A 20,449-nucleotide genomic window follows, 5' to 3' on the forward strand; every position below is an offset into this window, starting at 1 on the left:
GTATTATTCAACATCAGTCTGCACTTCTCGTCCCAGTACTATAGTCATCCCTGTGATCAATGTTCTTCCTCATTCTCAGTGTTTATTGGGGAAGTGACATTGTCTTTTCTGCAGATATAAATGGAAGTGAGTGGGGTTACTATGTCCTGTGCAGGGTAACAGGGTGAAGGCGGTTGGGGTGTAAGGTAATTAGATAGCGTGTTTCCCAAGGTGTCATCATCCCATAGGGTGTTTCCCTCCCCATGAGATCCACCCGCTGAGTACCACCCCCAGGGGAACTGTCAGGTAGTGGCCTCACCTTCCTGGCCTCATGGGAAGGGGCTGCCCCCATGGTAGTAGTGACGTCATCCTAGGATTCCTCGAAGTATTTAGCAGGTCGGATCAGTCAATCTAAGAAGTTATTTGTCAGTGCTTCACACTTATGTTTGGACAATGATTTGCTTAATGTAGAATTACATAACTCTACACTGAAAGCTGTTTTACCATTTATCTGTGAGGGTTCTAACTCGGATATCTAGCTTTCCTTGGTTTATAAAAATTATGCAAGCACGCTCATCACCCATTACTCAAGTTTCTTAACTTGTCCTCATGTTAGCACATAACCCCAGGGTATATTGTAGTCTAGAGTTCTGGCTCCCCTCTGCTATGTAAATCAAGACAGAAGGTTTTACAGCACAATAGCACTTTAAAGGTTTTAAATCCTAATATTAATGTTATGTTACATTTTGCGATCGAAACCCGTGTAACATATTTTTGACACAAAGATGGACATACCTTGCATTGATGTGGTTTATAAAAACTGATTTTGTATTTTTATTTTTGTATCAAGTGTTTAATGATTCATAGGGATATATGTATGTGTCTGTTCACATGCGTTTTGGCAGGAACTGTTGGCTTATACAAATTTTTACTTTGACTGCAAAATACAAGTTTTAACCGGTTGCGAGCAGCCTGGAGCCCCACTTAGTTGATGTCTGCACCCATGCTTTGTTCGGTCGCTCATTACTAGGAAACGTTTAAACCCCTTGATGGAAATAATGTACCACTTGCTACGGACTCCACCAGTTTACATTGATTAACGTACAGCTGGCGTTCATGGGGCGACACATTTTGGGGTCAGTGGGTTAATAAAAGCTAGTGACCGGACATTCAAATAGGGTAATGTCAAGGTTATTTGCCAGAACACTAAGGTCGTGAGTTACTTACCTCAACTTTATAAATATTTGAAGGATGGTTCCTGCTTCCACATTTCACAGTCGTGGTTTTACAGCAGCTGTCTGGTACCACTCTGTCAAGGGTCGAGCGGATGTAGGTACTATTCAGCCAGTCTGCAGAGCTGTTGCTGCCACAACATTTTAACTAAAATCAGAAGCAAAAAAAAAAGTGTTACACATCTAATTTCTATGTTCTCTGACAGGAATAACAGTTCAAGTCTACATTTAAAAGTTTCTCAGTATTAACAGCTTGTATTTCGCTATAGCCATCCCTAAAAATACCCTTGACCAACAACTCACCCCGTGCCACCCTTCCGGAAGTAGACTCCTCAAATGCAATGGGAGATAGAGGCAGGAAAAGCACAAGGAGAGACCTCCAGATCCCCTTCCTCTCACCAGGAACTATTGCCCACTGAGTCGGAATGGGGCATACAATTGTCTCTGGCAACAATGAAAAAGGGTCCTGCAGTTTTAAATGGCAATTCATTCCTTTTGTGACAGGCTTTTTGAATAGTACCCAAGGGGGAGTTTTTTGATCAAATGCAATGCAAATTAAAGAATATTTATTCAGCAGCAATGGTCAAAGCTACTAACTGCATAGTGAAGTAACTCATTAAACTGGCACACATTGGCCAAAAAGTGGCCCACTTTGACCAAAAAACACGGTCCCACACTAACATTTGGGATTTTTCGTTTGGCATTGCCCTATTGTGCAGTCCGAGCCTGTTGCACACTGCAACCGAGCACAAGAACATTCACCTCAAACCCACAATGAGCTGCCAGGTTAAAGGTCGAAAAGGCAGGCTGACCTGCTGCTGCTCCCTCAGCACACCACTCTCTACCTTACCACCTCCTCTTCCAATTGAAGCCGGTCAAGGAGCAACTCTTTATCAAGTCTTCAAAGTGTTACTGTTTCCTCAAATAAAAGTAAAATAAAACTCTCAAAAACCAGTAAAAAAAATGTCACCATAGATATTCAAGGAGTAAAGGGGACAACATGAAGACACAACTGGGAGTTGTGTACCTTAGCTAATGTTTACAGAACCATTAGCAATGGCAAGTACCAATGGGTGCAGAAGACATTAAAATACAAGGAGAGCAACAAAATCTAAAATATCTTTGAAAACAATGCAAATATACCTACTTAATCCATTTCTTCTAATTCACACCGAGCAGAAGAAATGCTCTCCTGACTGCTGCCCTCTCCGCAATTGCGGGCCTCAAAACAGCTCAGCAAACTCCACAAAGGAACGGCAAGTGTGCCGGGGCTGTAATGGAGCCTCAATCTTCCTTTGGCAGGGCAAGGGCTCTGACTGGCCACCTCAAACTTTTCCAGACAGTTCCAATATTTTGAATGCGAGACTCAAACTCCATCTCGAGATCCGAGTACAGCTGCGAACAAAAAAAAGCTGCTAATGGCATGAACCTTCCATGAATCGACTGGATTACTCTAGAGAACGCTTACAGCGTTTGCTTGTATCCTTCTAGAGGTAGGGGAGAGGGTGAGGGGTTTTCAATCATCACTTCCCATTGGTGATAAAGTGCAGGCAAATACACAGAACTCCGTAGTATTGATTAGTAACAATTCTAAAGCTCTTCTCACTTCAAAGTGAAAAAGGTTTCTAAATTAATTCAACTCAAAGAAGGAAGGATGTGAATCCGATATCCTTTCTGAGCTAAAATTCTGAAATATCTTTAGAAAGAGTTTGGAGAGAACAAAGTTGTCACCCTTTGGCCAAGGGTGGACTGGCCTATGGGGAACTCTGGAGATTTCCCGATAGGCTTCTGGCTTCCTGGACATATTGTGTGTGTTATATCCACATTTTCCCATAGGAAAAGCATTGGGTTTGCTGAACATGTGTAATATGGGGCCACTTTTTAAAAATTATTTCCAGGGCCTTTTCTGGTTCTCAGTAATAATTTCTAGGGCCTCTTTTGATTCCCAGTCCACCCCTGGCATTCGTCATTCGCAGCCATGTGAACTGTTTTGGGGCGGGCACCTCTGAAGGTTGTTTTGGAGCTTGGACAGGGGATTCTTAGTACAGGCCATGGCGTTCCAGGCAGAGGCAATGCCAGCCCGTTCTCAGATGCACAACCAATCCGGAGCTTGGAAACTCTTCTGTCCCGCCACCGAAGTAAAGCAACCACGCGTTCGCGTTCTTGCTCTCCTCAACAGAGTTTCATCTCGGCCAGCAGCGGTTTCCAAGGTTTCCAGCCTCTGGCTTTCTTACTCAGCGTATGCTTAACTGCATTGTACCTGGATTCTGTTTCCTGTGATATTGACATTTTGGCACTTTGGCAGTTACCATCTAGGTATTCTCCCTGCTGAGATGCCAATAAGAATCTCCCCAACTGCATGAATTGGTGTCATGGGGATTTTCTGATCCCGATACAAAAAGAATACAACAATATTCTCAAAAGGGACCACGAGACAAACTAGATTTTAGAAAATATGTCTGCTATGAGTAGCCCCTGGTTTTTGGCCATGGTCTGGGGCAAGGGTGCACACTTCCCTCACCCCAGGCAAGGGACAGATCCAATGGTAACGAGACACCCACACCCACCAGACCAACTGATCAGGATGGGGCACTATGTAACCTGCAAATTAGATGTATGTTAACAGGAGATGGGCTACATACTGTGTTTATTTTTTTTTTTGATGGGGGGATCCCAACGGGGACCCTTTTTATTTTAACTTAAACACGTAATAACTTAAATATTTCCCACTGTAAATAACCCTTCTTCTCTGCTCCCCTGGCGTGATTTCCACTCTAGGGATCTACTATGTCAGCCCACCCTCCCTTAGAGGGGTCCAAGGTAGACCCTTAGGGTGGAACAGACTGAACAGACTCCTACTTCCTATCTGCTATCTCCAACTGTGGGGAAAGGCCGGAGATGGCCCCAGTGAGTGGTTGCACCCAGTGGCATAGCACATAATGTGGGTACCCCTGTCAGCCAAGCTGTGGCCACACCCTCTCCCCAAAGCTCGGCAGCAAAAGCACATGCCGTGCCACACTCCATGCCAGCCTGTACCAGCAGACATAGGCAATGCACATGAAGATCCTGCTGCTGCAGGGGCATGCCACACACTGCACTATGTGAAAGATGCAAGTATCAATGTTAGATCTTTCACCTGGTGTAGAAGCAAGGGGGCTGTGCCTGGCTCCCGAGTCCTGACACCCAAATGTACTAGCCAACTCTGTGCATGACCAGTAATATTACGCACAGTAATAATACCATATGGAAACATGTTCATGCTACCTCTGGCAGCACATGCCAGATCTCCATGTACAAACACTCTTGCATGCTTTGCCCTTAATGCCAGTTGCACATCTCCTGTCACAGGAAGAATATAGGTTATTGTTGCTGCACAAATTAACCCCTGCAACACCATGTAAGAATATTCTTCATGTTGACTTTGCCCTCAATGCCAGTAAAACATGCAATGCTGCCATAAGGAAACATTTCCTGCACACATGCCTCTACCCACTATGCAAAACACTCACCATTTTCACATTGCCCTTCGCACCAGTAAAACATGCAACAGAAAGAAAACATTTACTTTGTGATTTCACAAGTGCCCCAACACTCCCCATGTCAGAACACACAACATAATGCTTGCCCCTTAAGCAAGTGCACAATGCCATGCCTAAGAAGGAACAAGTCTAGCCTGCCCGCCACTTTATGCCCTAAAGCCCCCAACCAAACCCTCCTCCAAGTAATACCATTCATAATGTCGGTTTTGTCCTAAAATAGCAGTACATTGTGCAAGAAAATGTCCATGCTCCAATGCCCCTTGCCTGGGCCCCAGCCATGCATGTACACATTCAACCCATTCACCCACTACCACTCATCCAGTGGCGGCTGGTGAATATTTAACTGGATAGGTTTCGACATTTTCTACAAATATGCCAAAGTGACCGTGCATAGCGATGGAGCTCATACTAACCAAAGGGAGTTCAGGGAGTGGCGGGGGGATGGGTAGGTGGTGTTCCCAGACAGTTTTAAAATGGTTTTGTAGGGTAACTCCAATCAAAAAATCAAGTCGATACAACACACCAACAGTGCACAGGAGCATTTCCCAACACATTTTCATGATGTCTTTACCCACAATATATGTCAGTATAAAAGGTTTTCCTGCCAATGTTCCCCTATAGAAATATAGTCAGGTTTCCTTTATGCATAATGCCAGTAATGATGCTATAAGAAAACATGCCCAGATTGGCTCTCCCAGTATAGCACCGTATTCCCCATGTAAGGACATACTCCTGTTGGCTTTGTCATTAAAAACGCCACAACACAATAACAAAACATGACCAAACTGGCTGCACCAAAATGCCAGTCTAGCCACATAATAGCCCATCTTTTTTTTATTATTTAGTTGGCTGATGAGATCAACCTTTCAAATATACAGAATCATGTTACAATAATACATTTACAAACTTACAAAATTACATTTAAAGAAAATGAAAAGAAAAGGAAAGGACAAAAAGCAAATATTCATTATTGCATTAATTCAATAATTAAGTGAATGAAGAAATCACATAAATTCATTACAACGGGGCTATAAAGTTTTCATTAAAAAATAAAAGATAAGTGCCTTCATCTCACGTAAATATATTTTATAACACTATTTCAGATTTGAGATTCAATTAGACAAAGGCATTAATACTTTGACTTTCTCTAAAATTAATTTTTACAAGTTACCTTCATTACTATGAGACAATCTATAACACAATCTTATTCAATGATCACCTATCTTGTTGTCTCTAAATTAATCTTTCCTCTCTAAACCATTTTCATTGTATTGACATTGACGTATGGGATTAGTAATTCAAGGTAATGCACTACCGCTATTCTAACTGCACATCTTGAGCTAGAAAAGATGATTAGCACATCATGCTTGATTAACTATAGATGCCAAGTCAAAAATGCCATGTCAAAGTATGTAATGGCTAGATTGGCTCCATCCAAATGCCAGTCTAAACAGGTAGTAACATTTATCATGCTTGCTCTTTTATAAATGCTGATTAAAACATGTAATGCCACAGTACGAAATGGCTAGACTGGCACCACCAAATCCCAGCCTATCCACTTAACATGCGTGCTTGATCATGAATGGATGACCAATAAGAAAATGCAGTAACACACTCCGACCTCACTGCTAAAATCAGCTCCTCCGCACCATCCCAGCACAAACACATGGCCGTTCACACACCATTCAATCGTGCACACAGCCCCCCCGTTCATCATGTACTCATACATTACACACCCTAGGATACACACCCACACCACTTTTGTTTCTTACCTGTTCCACACCCAAATCTGTATTCTATGAGGAAGAACCCTGCTCTGCTGCGGCAGCCGGCTCCCACGCGCCTGCCTCCACCATGCAGACAGGAAGCAGGGAGAGCTTACTGGTTCCTGTCATGCTCAGTGGGGCCGGAGCACCTGGCGTCACAGCCAGAACTTTTCGTTTTGAAAAGATGAGTGCATTGCGCTCTAGCTTCAGAAAGAAGGTCAGAGTCCCAATGGTGCACGCCATTGGTGGCCCTTGGCAATCCACAACTTATCGTTCACCTCTCGCATCAAACTCCTAAAACCAACACTACCAACACTTACATAGAAAACACCACTAAAAAAAGCACGTTACCCACTGCTAAACAAATACCCACCACTAAATATACTTCTAATCATACATTAATATGTATGTCCAACATACACACTTCGCTCCAGCTCTAATCATGATGAATAAAGACATACAACATACATATATATGTAAATGCCTTACAAATCATGACAAACACATATTTGTTATTTTACCTCGGGCTGGCTGCCTGAAAGTTCTCCCTCCCCAAACATTCCGTCACCTGCCAAACCCATTCCTGGGCAGGGAGGGATGGGCTGGGTAGTACAGTCCAGGTAATTCCTTTTAGCTTTAGTTAACATAGAATCACTAAATACACACCAGTAAATACATTTTCTCTCTAGACCCTGCTGTCTATGTCCATTTCTCTATTCCCTCACGGGACACGCATCTAGCCCTACCTAGCCTGCCCAATTGGGGCCACGGGCTACAAATACACTGATATAGCAATCTTAACATATTTTAGAATTTAGAAGGATGTCGCCAGCTAAAAAATTAAACACCATTGAATCCATTTTTATAAACAATTAAAGCATGCTTTGATTTCTTTGTTTTCATGGTGGAAAACTCTTTGGTTTGCCATTTTCGGGTTCTATTGTGAACGTTTGTTTTTCGTTTTTATTTAAAATGGCATTATTGTCTGCTTCTAAATTTGTCATACGTTATTATATACTAGTCGCTTAATTAGCTTTTGTGTGGTTCGCTGCTTCTCGTATGTAAAGGCGTGCTTTAGAAGAACCCTCAATCTGTTTTTATGCGGTACAGGGACGTCATTTCACCAAAATGACTAGGGTAGTGGAAGTGACATCACACGACCCTTGACCTCTGATATCACAAGAAGTGATGTAATTTGACCCCACCCCGAAGTGACATCACAGTAAGCGATGGAACCAAACCTTTCACCCCTTGACAAAACAGGAAGTGGCATCACATAGCATTGTTCCTAAGAACACTATGATAAATATGGTTACGATATCACTGTAATGTGATATACATTTCATACAAGAATTAATCACCATATGTATCGTTAATATCATAGTGTATAGGCCCATTTCATCAAATTACTGTCAATGCAAGCAGACTTCCAAGGCCAAATGATGCGTTATTTTAAAACACTTACACTTAAGTGCTTTATGTAGAACAAATATACATCCAATATCACCCAACCTGTGTTGTACTCATTTATAGACCTCAGAAGGATGAAAGGCTGAGTTGGCCTTGCCAGGATTAGAACCTGCAACCTACAGATCAAACACACATTGCAGCAGCAAGCGCTCAACCCACTGAGCTATTTTACCAGCTATAGCTATCTTACCAGCTATAGTTAAATGAACATTTACATACATGTTCTCAAAGCCAGAAAGCAAATTACACTCTGTAGTCGATACCAATAAACTAGTAACTGAGATTGATGAGCAGGCCAGTTCATCTGCAGGTCTGGCGCAAAGTTGACCGGTGTCCTGTCAAAGGATCGAAAAAAAAAGGATTGAATACCCTTTTTTAAGAAACCAAAAGAACCGAAAAAAAGTTTAAAATGCTTTCATATTTATTTATATATTTTTTAGTTTAGTGTGCAAAAAAAAGTTTTTTTAAAAAGGAAAATAGGGGGTTGGGCACTTTTTTCGGCACTTTTGGTGTCGAAAATAAGGCATTCAATCCTTTTGTTTTAGATACTTTAACCAATAACCAAGCTGACCACATGTCAAGCCTGCATGGATCTACTTTTCAGGCTTCAGAGGTTGGCAAGATACATACCATTTGGAGGGTTCATAACTGTGAATTAATGAGTTTAGAGTAGCACAGGGAAAGCAGCACACTCACATGGCATCCCGTACTCTGGGCACTCGTTACCTCATACATGCAAACAAACATCCTAAACAGCATGCCAGGGAGATAGGAAAGATAGATACATTACAACAAAGCATTCATTGCGGCACTATGAAATCAAGGGCCATTTGATGTGGTATGGTCAAACATTTATACACTGTACACAAGTGACCGATGACACTGAGATGGAATCTCTTGTGAGGATCGTAACAGAGACAATGGCAGAAAAAAACATGCTGTAACTGCAACTTGCGAAAAGCAAAATACATCCAGACGTGGAGCCCTTGCTCAGTGTACTTAGAGAGGCACATCTCCACCTCACTGATGAGGCCCAACAAGGCTGAAACACGTGTATGGGGTTGCTGTTGGTACTCTTGTTCAGAAGAGAATTGCCATAGAATTTTGTTGCTGGACTGCCCATGTGGGCGGGACAAGGACTGATATGCAAATGGATATTTCCCTTCTGTGAAATGTACTGTGAGCAAAAGGTTGGCTGGCACTCTTGAGTGGGTACCTTCCCAAAGAGCTGTTCTTCACTTCATTCAGGTCTGCACACGTTGAACACCGACCTGTTCCAGGCAAAGACTGCAATGCAGAGTGTGGTTGACTTCCACCCCATTTTGATGCATTGTTTGTGAAACCAGATCTAAGGGATCCTCCTAGCGGCCAGGGGAAGGTGAAATTAGTACTACCTACCAGATTTCAGTTGCAATTAATTCCAGATCGCACGCAAATCAAGGTTAAGCTGTCATTTCAGGGCTTTGAAGGATTTCATTATCCATGTATTAAAACATAAGCAGAACACCAACTTTGATGAAGGCATCCCACAAGATCATTGTATCCCGAATCAGGATACTAGCGTTGTTACCGATAGTAACTTTTTCTAGAAGGGGTGGTTCTTTACTGTGTTTTATTTTGCTATTGACATAATTGCTCTAACACTATCCAACTTGACTAGAGTAGTCTTTCAGTTTGTTAAACTCAGAACCACCTCTAAAGGACTTGCTTCATGCAATGCCATTTCAATCTCTAGTGGTCAAACCTATCTTTGCAGTGGTGGTCTCTGCACCATTTGGGGGAAAAGATCACCTTTTGATCTTGGTCTTAAAATGAACAGGATTGAAGAAGCAGTCAGATGCAAACTGTTTCTCAGCAGCCCTTTCATTTTATTATTTTCATAGCAAGAATATGTTTAGCATCAATGGTGTAAAATAAATTCCCTCTTCTTTCCAGATCTCACACTCTTTAAGGACCCTGCTAAGCCATATCCTTTCCTCTCAGAATGAAACCGAATTTGGGAGGTCTGGTGTCCCAGCCTGGGATTCTACTAGACAGCAAAAAGGTCAAAGCAAACTGAATATTGTTCAATTGGTTTTCAAGCCTGAGATGGCAATTCAAACACTTGCTCCTCCTGCTTCCTAATCTGGTGGATCAAATATAGTCAAAATCAAATGGCAGACAGATGGCAAAGTCTTCTTGGTGCTCAATAACTGTCTCTAAAAGTAATGTTTGTAGGGTTCCCTGAGTCCCCACCAGCATCACTCGCAGTCTTAAAATGTCCTTATTCTGCTGGTGGGAAATTTCAATTTTCATTGACCTTGCCTTTGGTGGGAAGGTCCTGTTCTCTTGCCTTGTGCTGTAGCTGGGCGTGGTGCTGAAGGCGAGTTGTAGCTGATGTCTGCATGAAGCCCAAAGCTTCTGCTGAATTGAAAGCCACCAACTAAGCTATGAATGCTCTCTTTCCCCCTAGCCACTTCCTTGCCTGGGTTCCTGGTCTTGTTGCCCACCAGCCTAACCTGCCTTTCCTCCTCATCCCCAGGCCATTTGCTTGTTCATATGGGACCTTCGCCTAACTTTTTCTGGTATACCTCACCATCTGCAGGTCCCCATTGGACCTCGTCAATGCTTTTCCACATGCTTGGTCCTCCTTCTCGTCAAGTGACACGCCCATCAGACTCTAATGTGTGTCCCAGTCTCACTTCCTTGGCTCTCTGACCCACCTTGTTAGTTCTTCTCTCCCCCACCTCCTTGTTTCTCCTCTCCAACTCCTCCTCTGTTTTTCCACCACCTCTTCCTCAGTCCTTCTTTCCACTTGATGAATTGCCATCAAAACGTCAATCTGTTTGGGGCTGAAAGTATGGGTTGGCAGCACCATATTGATATGCATTCTGCACCTTACTGCCTCTCACTCAATCCTTTGAAGTGGGAGAATGGAACAAAAGGCTCCCACCAATCCCCTCACACCCCTGGCCTAGAGGATCGCGGCCCAGACACCCGCCACGAGAGGAGTTTGCCCATCTACCAGACAACCAAATACCCTGGTACAGGAACATACGGATGTGCCCACCAGCCTGCCCTTCCCATGCCGACACCTGCGGCATGGATGAACTCGACTGAACCATTCAACAGTAAATGAACACATCGTTAGAGATGCCATGACGACCTAGCCAACGGTCAGCACACCTGTGCAAACATGCACACTGGACACTCCCACACCAATCCACACGAAGAACATATTCAGTGCTATGACGTAGGTGACGGACACACCCACTGACGCGCATCTTTATTATTTTTCACATAGGTTTTTCAAAAATGCAGAAACGTAAGACGCACAATGAACTCATCTAAAATGCTTGCTGACGCTTCTCCTACCCCATGCATTGCAATGAGAAATATAACGAAGACATGATACTGAGGATAAAGCAATATGATACCATAACCTAAAGCGCCGTGCATCAAACATCCCCACCTATGCACCAGGCCCAAGTAGGCCGCAAGCAAGAGCCTCCATGAACATTGAACGAGCAAGAGTACAGTTGCTGACCGTGCAGAATGAGCCCGGCGAGAGCAGACAGTCAAGGGCACAATGTTGCAAACTCGCATGCCACAAGCCGAAGCCAAGGTCACACCTGCAAACTAAGCCAGGCACACAGTGGAAAATGCAATATTAAATGTGCAGAATTCTGCCTCAACCACGGTCTCTCCTCACATGACCAAGCCAAACCTGACAGGGTGTCAGGCCCAGGAGGAGGGAGGCGCCTGGATCCCACGTTTTGAGACACAGGCAGCAACAATTAAGCGACTCAATGGACATCTGCGGCGGTCGGAGTAGTCTGCCCCCCAGCATATGAACAAATCCTCGCATTGTCTGCACATACCCATAGTTATACATTGTTGCAAATGACAGGTGCACCGCGAGCCGGGAACAGGGATGGTCCCAGACTGGGGGGCTCGCGAGTGGACCAATCAGAACATGGGGCTCTTATCACTGACGCCATTAACATTAGCCAATCCTCAGGGGTCTTCATGTAACAATTTTCATGTATCTAATTGAAGGGACAACCCAAGTATACCATCTGACTGACCCTCAACCACTAACAATGTTCTCTATACTAACCCTCCCACTCGAGGAACCAATCCAGAGTGGCGATAGGTTTTTTGCTAACTTTCCCAGGTGACGCAAGTAGCACGTCATACTAAGGTAAAAAGGGCCTGCGAGCCCCACGAATTGAGAAAGAGTGCCAGGACGGACGCGTACGATCCTTGACCCATCCCTGCCGTTTGTTTAATAAACAGAAGAATCACCTTCCTTCTTGCGTGTGCCTCATACTCATTTTTTGGGATACACGGGAGGAGTTGGGGCCTCCCTGCCCGGAGGTCCGCGGACGGCCCAGCCGACCCCGGAAGAATTTCCCCCCGACAAGTTGGAGGCACTGCTGAGATCTGTTTAAGATCTGCTTTTATTTTATCTTTCCGAGTGCTCCCGTTGCGAGGAGGCCCGGTGGCGCAGCCCCCTCTGCCGCTGCCCCCTTTTGAGGACTACAGGACCATCGCGGAACTGCGAGAAGACCGGACAGCGCAATCCGGATATTGGCCCTCGGGAGCCGGTTGAGAAGTATCCCGCCCGCGGTTGGCGAGTGTCCAGACGTGGTCCAGACGAGGGGAGGTGGCGAGCCGCTTGGAGGGGTGCACGCAGTCGAGCGGCCCCGCATCAAGAGAACTTGGTGAGTATGCCACGCCCAACAAGCAATGTGAAATTGTGAGGGAGGGGGGAGGAATAGAATACGGGAGGAGGGAGGTGTTACACAGGTGCGCGGAGAAGGTCTGATAAATTAGTGTTGACGGTGAAGTGAATGGTAGCTGGACAAGTGCGAGAGCAGTCCGCTACGTTACGGAAGAGGAGGGGGCGGAGCACGAAAACATCACGTGCGGCCGCTCGTAGACACTGATTGGCCTAGGTCGTGACCACGTGTAAGGGTGTGTGTGTGCGGTTTCCTACGATTTGGTACATTATTGATCAATGAGTAGATGAGGATCCCTATTGATCGAGCAGAAAACTCGATAGATAGATGACGTTTCCCTGTAGGCGGTAGCTAACTGGTTGCCTAATACGGAAGATAATTGGCTGGTTAAGCCCTCCTGTCGAGGGGCGTATAACACGCGAGGCGACGCAGCGTGCGCAGTCCGATTATATTTATTGTTGATTACCTTGTTCCAGGCGTGACAGGAAGACAGCTGTGGGGTAAACGGGGGTAGATTGCAAGCGTATTTTGGCCTTTTAAAAACATGTAAAGAGCTTACCAGTAGTTTTGGAAGAGATCGGTGACGTCACCAGTAGGGCTTTCATAGGATATCTCGAACACAAGGCATTTTTTTTTCGGAGAGTGGTGGGGAAGAGAATAATGGCAAGGGAGTGGAGACGGAGATAAACGGTAACGAGTAGATCGGGGCAAGGTGAAAAGAGGGACGTGGCTGCGCATGGAGAACGCCGGCCACGACAAGTGAAGAAAGAGGAGGAGGGGTAAAAGAAAGTGGGACGGCTGTATAAGAACGTCACACGGGGCACGCAGCCACAGGGGGCTACGTGCGCCTCGGCCACAGGGGGCCGAAAAGGTGTTTGGTAAAGGAAGAAAAGAAAAGAATATACAAATGCAAATGCTATATTTTACTATTTTTCCTTAGCGGACAATCGTAAGCACCCAAAATTACAGGGCCAGGTAAAGATCTAAGATTGTATAGCGCACACTGTTAGCAAGATAACCGCTACCAACTAGGGGTAGGATAACAAGTGAAGTGCTACTATGTCATACGGGACAGGATCGGGAGGGTGGGGGGACACCCTCACTACCCCGCTACAGCACATATGTAAAACACTGTCACCCCATAGGGAGAAACTGATCAAATACAGCATAGAATGGACACAGGGGACGGACAACAAAATGACGACACCATGGCCGCCTAATGGCAGTTTCGATCCATATACCCAACATTCACTATTAACCCATCTGCATAACACATACAAGGGGAAGAAGTTGACACACCACGTGGAGGTGTTTAACTTATGGAGGATGTTCCAAGGGTCCCGACCAGGACCAAACGGGATGTTCATTATGGGGGAAACAACGGAAGAGAAGAAGATTAAGGAGGAAGGAGAGAATGGGGAAAAAGAGAGTGAAAGCACACAGAACACGGGGAACGGACAAGAGGGAGGAGAAAAGAGTAACAACCTAAACGAAAAGGAAATAAAAAAGGAACAGAGCGACGATATGCCCCTAGCGAATGTAGTGAAAAAGGAGGAAGGGGGGTTATATCCTTTAACAGAACTACGAGAAATAGTACAATTAAGGGCGGCTGAGGGGTACTCGAACCCGGCATACAGCCCACCACCATATACAGCTACAGGTGGCCACACAGGAGGGGAGCAGAGTAGTACGACGGGATCAGCTCGTACGAAGATGCCCGCAGGGGAGGGGAGGACTGGCGAAGAGCAGGCCGTGGAAATAGGACATGATGAGTGGGTAGCTGCGCAGGTACTACTAAAATTACGAGGTTCATTAACAGGAGAAGAGAAGGAGGCAGTAAGGAAAATGGACGAGGATAATACCAGGAAGAGTGAAATGAAAGGGGAAGAGGGGAAAAGAAAGGGGGAAGAGCTGTTACGACAAAAGGAAGAGATTTTGGAGGAACGATTAGCAGAATTAAGGGATGAGCAGAATGCACTGATCAAGCAGCTCGAGAGAGAGGAAAGAGAGAGAGTACGGGAAAGGAAAGAAAGCAAGAATGAGTTGGAAAAAATGAGGGAACGAACTGAGGAGCAAAAGAGAGAAGCCGAAAGGGTGAAGGCAGTAGCAGAAAGGGTATCTAGAGCAGCACTGCGTGGCAAGAAAAGGGAGGAAGAAGAGAAAGAAAAAGAAATTGAAATATGGAAGAGGAGATTACTATCAGAAACGACAAGGAAATACGAAGAAGGGAGGATGATAGAGGGTATATTAGAGCGGGAAAGAGCGAGATGGGAAAGGAAGAGAGAAGAAGAAAGGATAATGGAAAAGATGAGTAGTGAAGTAATGGAGGAATTGAAAAAGAAAAGAGAGGAAATTGGTAGAGAAATAGCGGAGAAAAATGAAGGGGAAAGGGAAGATAGGAGAGGGGAGAGTGAAGTAAGGAGGTATGTACTAAGAGACACAGAAGTAGCAACAACATCAGCACAAAGGGGAGCAATTGGTAAAGAAGAAAAGGGAGGAACGGATCTAATAGACTTAAAAACAGTAGCGATTAGGGGGAAAAAGACAGATTGGGGGTTGCCATTCATGGATGACTTTTGCAGTGAGGAAGGAGAAGGAATGGAGAAGGAAGGAAGAAATAGTGAAAGGGAAAGCTTAGATAAATTATACATCACCCGGACAAATAGAGAATCACCATGGATCTGCAGGAGAAAGGAAAAACTGGAGGGAAGTGAGGGGGAAGAGCAAGGAATGGCGGAAAGGCAGACACATGCAGTTACACCCTCATCATCCCGTCCAACATGCTCCACCACCCCACGCTCATTACGTACAACATGCCCATCTAAACTCGCACCCTTCCCCCATGAACTGACACCCTATGCAGGCAGGCTTAGAGACCTCCCTGGACGCAGGCAGGGAGAACTAATACACACGCCCACATTAAATAAAGGAGATGATAAAAGAAGGGGAAGAGATGGAGGAGAAACAGTTACGAGCAGGGGAAATATGGACCCAATTGACGATGTAGAAGACACGGAAGAAGAGGAGGGGTGCACGGACTCGATTTTGTGGAACCCAGGGGGTCAAACAGGACACAACTTAATGCCACTTCTGGAGAGGGGAGGGGTTAGACCACAATACGTCCCTTGGAAGCATGCAGACAAGGAAAATATAAAGTGCAGGCTCCCATCATTAAGTGGAGGTGCAGGAAAATGGATATATGAAATGGAAAAACACACCGCAGGACAGAAACTGGCAGTGGGGGATGTAAAGGGCCTTCTAATATCAATATTGGGGGATGCAGCAGATGACATCTGGAAGAGAGCAGGCTTCCCCGGGGTCACAATAACAAACACATCACACAATGGGGCACCATTCGCAAACTGCAGACATGCATTATGGCAAGCGCTGAGGGTACAGTACCCAGACACATCAGACATAGGAGCAATTACCTCACGCAAGATGCGTGAGAACGAAGATCCTGTTGATTATATCCAGGAAATTCAAGAGAAGTGGCGTATGGAAACTAGAGAACAGTGGGACAAAACACCAGCAATATTCTACCATATACTAATACAAGGGCTCCCAGAAGCAGTTCAGAAACAACTGAAGAAGGTAGTGGGGATGGAAGCAAAAGCATGGCCAGAAATACAACTGACGATAGTACATCATTGTAGGACATGGCAAGAGAAGATGAAACAAAAGGAAGAGGATAGAAAAGCGGAAGAGGCTAAATTGGTACAGAAAAAACTTACTAAATACACGATGGAAGGTGCACTAATAACTACACCTACAACAACGACTCAAAACCCCACACAAGTAGTGGCTGCACAAGATCCCTCCCAAATACAATCATCACAGATTGTACCACAACAGATGCCACCACCCCAACCATACACGACTAACATGGGAGGAGGATACTCAACGCCAGGAGCTGGGTATTATAATTATAACAGGGGAAGGGGAGGAGTGATGAGGGGGAGGGGATACGGCTATAACACACAACAGCAAGGGGGAGGATTCAGAAATTTCTACCCCACCGGGCAACCAGTATACCAGGACAATTCAGGAAGCTTCCCATGGCAGAACAGGGAACCACCGGTATGTTGGATTTGTGGATTAGTAGGGCACATGTCACGCACATGTAGAGTGAGACCAGGCACACCATCATGGGGAGAACAGGGACAACAAGGGCCTACAAGGGAACAGCAGGACATCCAACAACAGCAGGCACTGCAACCGGGAAATGTGCAGCAACAACTAGTAACACAACAACAGCCACAGGCATATTCACTGCCACAACAACAGGTAGCGATAACAACCCCAAGTGCAGCAAGTACAGCAACCTGCCCAAATTCAAGACCATAACATAACCTCTACCAATACACAACTACAGCAAACACAACTGGGAAGGGTGACGGTCCTGGGACACAACCCTTACACAGGAAGTGGCCAATCATTATACCCACAATAGGACAGCCCACAGACGACCTTGGTGTGTCCCATCCTGTCGGTAACACCTAATAGTGCGGAGGAACCACGCATAGAGGTAACGATAGGTGACAAAAAATTATCATTCCTTGTGGACTCCGGGGCGACCCGGTCTTGCATAAGGGAAGGTAAATTTAAGATGTCAGGTGAAGCCATGAACACCCAAGGATTCTCTGGGGTTAGGGGTTGGTTCCCTTTACTGATAACATTCCCTTATCAATAGGGGATTATGACATGTCCGTCCCGCTTTTATATTTTAGGGCCTCACCAGTAAACATACTGGGGAGAGACATAATGAGCAGGTTGAATATGACGATCTCCTTTACGGAGGACGGCATAATTTGCTCCACTCCAGGAATAAACATGCTCACTGCATGACAAATTATGAAAGCATACTGTGGACAGATAGTGATTAGGGCCGAGCCAGTAGATGGTGAACTGTTCCAGTACGGAACGGACATGGCATTTGCATGGATGCCAGGAATTGAAGGAAAGATCTGGAGGAGGCCAACAGCCTATTTGTTTAGACCAGAAACACCAGCCAATGAACCAGAAGGAAAGGTGATTTCAGTGAGCATAGAGAGCATTATAGCAACTGCTGATCATATCGCAGTACATGCCCAAGACAGGGAAGGAAGTGCATGGAGGGCAGTGATAGCCCTAGCAGAGGGATGCAGGCTCACCCAGGTGTCAGACGAGGAGCTCTTCTCAGAAGAAAAGGAAGAAGGTGAATTGGTATTTATGATGAGTGTAGAAATATGGCTAAGAGTGACATACAAACAAGTGGCACAGAAAATTGCAATGGCACTTGAAGCACCCACATCCACCCCAGTTCCCTTCTTTGAGGAGGATATGGCAAAAGTACCAACATCATTATGGACTACTAGTCCCTATGACGTGGGGTGCATAAAAAGTATAGGGGGAGTAAGAATAAAATTGAAAAAAGGTGCAATACTCCCCAGAGTAAAGCAATACCCACTATCAAAAGAGGCAGATGAGGGCATATATGAAACAATAACGGCCCTTATAAATAATGGCATATTGGTACTATCAGAATCACCATGTAACACAGCTATATACCCAGTGCGCAAAGCTAAAGGAGGGTCTTGGCGCTTCATCCAGGACCTCAGGCCCTTGAACAACATAGTGGAAGCAGAATACCCCATAGCAGCAAACCCGGCCACAATATTGTGTGGCATTCCAGCAGAGGCACCACGATTTACAGTGATTGACCTCAAAAATGCCTTTTTCTCAATACCCCTGCATCCAGACTCACAAGATCTAACAAGCTTCACGTACAGAAACACAAAATGGAAACACACCAGATTGCCACAAGGGTACTGCGAGTCACCCTCAATTTTCAACAGAGTAATACAGATGGACTTGGGTAACATTGAAGTGGAAAGCACAGTGTTGCAGTATGTTGATGACATAATAATTTGCAGCACAAGCGAAATAAGATGCAGAGAGGACTCATTGAAGATGCTGACAATATTGGCTGAAAAGGGTTACAAGGTAGACAAAGAAAAGTTACAGTAATGTCAGGAACAGGTACTATACATTGGTCAGCTCATATCCCAATACGGAATAAAGATTGCACCACAAAGAGCACAGGCCATATCAAAAATGGCGTTGCCCCAAACAGTGAGGGAACTGCAGCAGTTCCTGGGACTGTGCAACTACTGTAGAGCATGGGTATTTGATTACAGCTCATACATAGGACCCCTACTTGAGGCCTTAAAAGAAGCTAACAAAGGGGAGAAAAAATTGGGGTGGACAATGGAAATGAAAGAGGCCTTTGATGAACTGAAAGATGCAATATCAACTGCTCCAATACTGGCCACCCCAGATTATGAACGACAATTCTTTATATTTTCACATTGCGACTCAGCAGTAATGAAAGCAGTGTTGGCTCAAAAAACAAGCATGGGTTACAAACCAGTGGCATTTTACAGTGGTCACTTGGATCCTGTGATGTTAGGACACTTCCCTTGCGAACAAGGTCTCGCCGCAGCTGCCTTTGCGGTAGAGAAAGCATCATCAATCACAATGGGGTGCCCAACCACACTATTTGTGGAACATGCACTATTGAACAAGCCTAAGTCCACTCTAACCACGCAGAGGGCGTCAGGCTATGAGATCATCTTATCTAGACCAGAATTATCAATTGTTAGATGCAGCACAGTTAATCCTGCAAGGTTTATAGCGGAAGTAATTGAGGAAGGAGACTATGCACATGATTGTACACAGACTACCGAAATGTACTCATGTACTAGAAAAGTTGAAGAGAACGCACTAGATGGAGGAGAGCTCTTGTTCATTGATGGGTCATCAACAATAGACCAAAGTGATGGGATAAGGAGAACTGGGGCAGCAGTGGTAAAAATGACAGAGGAACCGGTGTGTGTGGCGGTGAAATGCGTACAATTACCACAACATTACTCTGCTCAAGCAGCAGAATTGGTTGCACTGATCTTGGCGTTAAAGGAAAGCTTTGACAAAAGAGTGACTATATATTCTGACAGCGCATATGTCACGTCTACTGTCCACTCAGGATTGTCCAAATGGAGGAGAAGAGGGTTTAGGAGAGCTGACGGCACCCCAGTGCAACATGCTCTCTTATTAGCTGAACTAATTGAAGTAATAAATGACCCCCAAGAATTAGCTTTGGTCAAATGTACCGCACACACTAATGGAGAAGATCATATCTCAAAAGGAAATGCAGCAGCAGACGCACATGCAAAGTATGCTGCATATTTTGGTGAGATATGGAGTTAGAGAGAGGGAGAGGGAGGGGGATAGCTAAAGAGATGTTGATAAGAGAAGGGTACACCCATCTCCCAGCCACACATATAATGGAGTTACAAGCGGCTGCACCAATGGCAGAAAAAGAAATATGGGTAAAAAGAGGATGTACAATGTCACCAACTGACGCACTATGGCGCCAGGGTAACACTGGAAAGATGGTAATGCCATTGGCACTATTGAACACTGCCCTGAGCCAACTCCACCACCCAACCCACACAGGCAAGGAAGTTATTGCAGCACGAATTAGGGAAGATTGGTTCTGTCCCGAGTTAAATTCCCATGTGACAAATTTTATCAGCAATTGTCTCACATGTCAACAGTTTACGGCCGGTCACACGCTGAAAGTGATAAAAGGTACTATACCCCGGCCAGAGGGACCCTTCCTGCACATCCATATTGACTATGTTGATATGATCAACATATGTCAAGGAAATAGGTATGTGATTGTAGTAGTATGCCCA

At 45.0% G+C, this 20,449-nt stretch overlaps 1 protein-coding gene across 6 annotated transcripts in view; it reads right to left on the reverse strand.

Annotated features, from left to right (window-relative positions):
• LOC138513437 (tetraspanin-11-like) overlaps nt 1-20,449 on the reverse strand; it is a 1,127,904-nt gene that overhangs the window by 390,510 nt on the left and 716,945 nt on the right. For all 6 annotated transcript variants that reach the window (XM_069628293.1, XM_069628291.1, XM_069628290.1 and 3 more), the window contains one exon: nt 1,207-1,359. In XM_069628293.1, coding sequence (XP_069484394.1) covers nt 1,207-1,359 — 153 coding nt within the window. The remainder of the gene's footprint in view (nt 1-1,206; nt 1,360-20,449) is intronic.

The sequence above is a fragment of the Ambystoma mexicanum genome, chromosome 12 (genome assembly GCF_040938575.1).
Source record: "Ambystoma mexicanum isolate Mex_15411 chromosome 12, UKY_AmexF1_1, whole genome shotgun sequence".
Lineage (NCBI taxonomy): Eukaryota > Metazoa > Chordata > Amphibia > Caudata > Ambystomatidae > Ambystoma > Ambystoma mexicanum.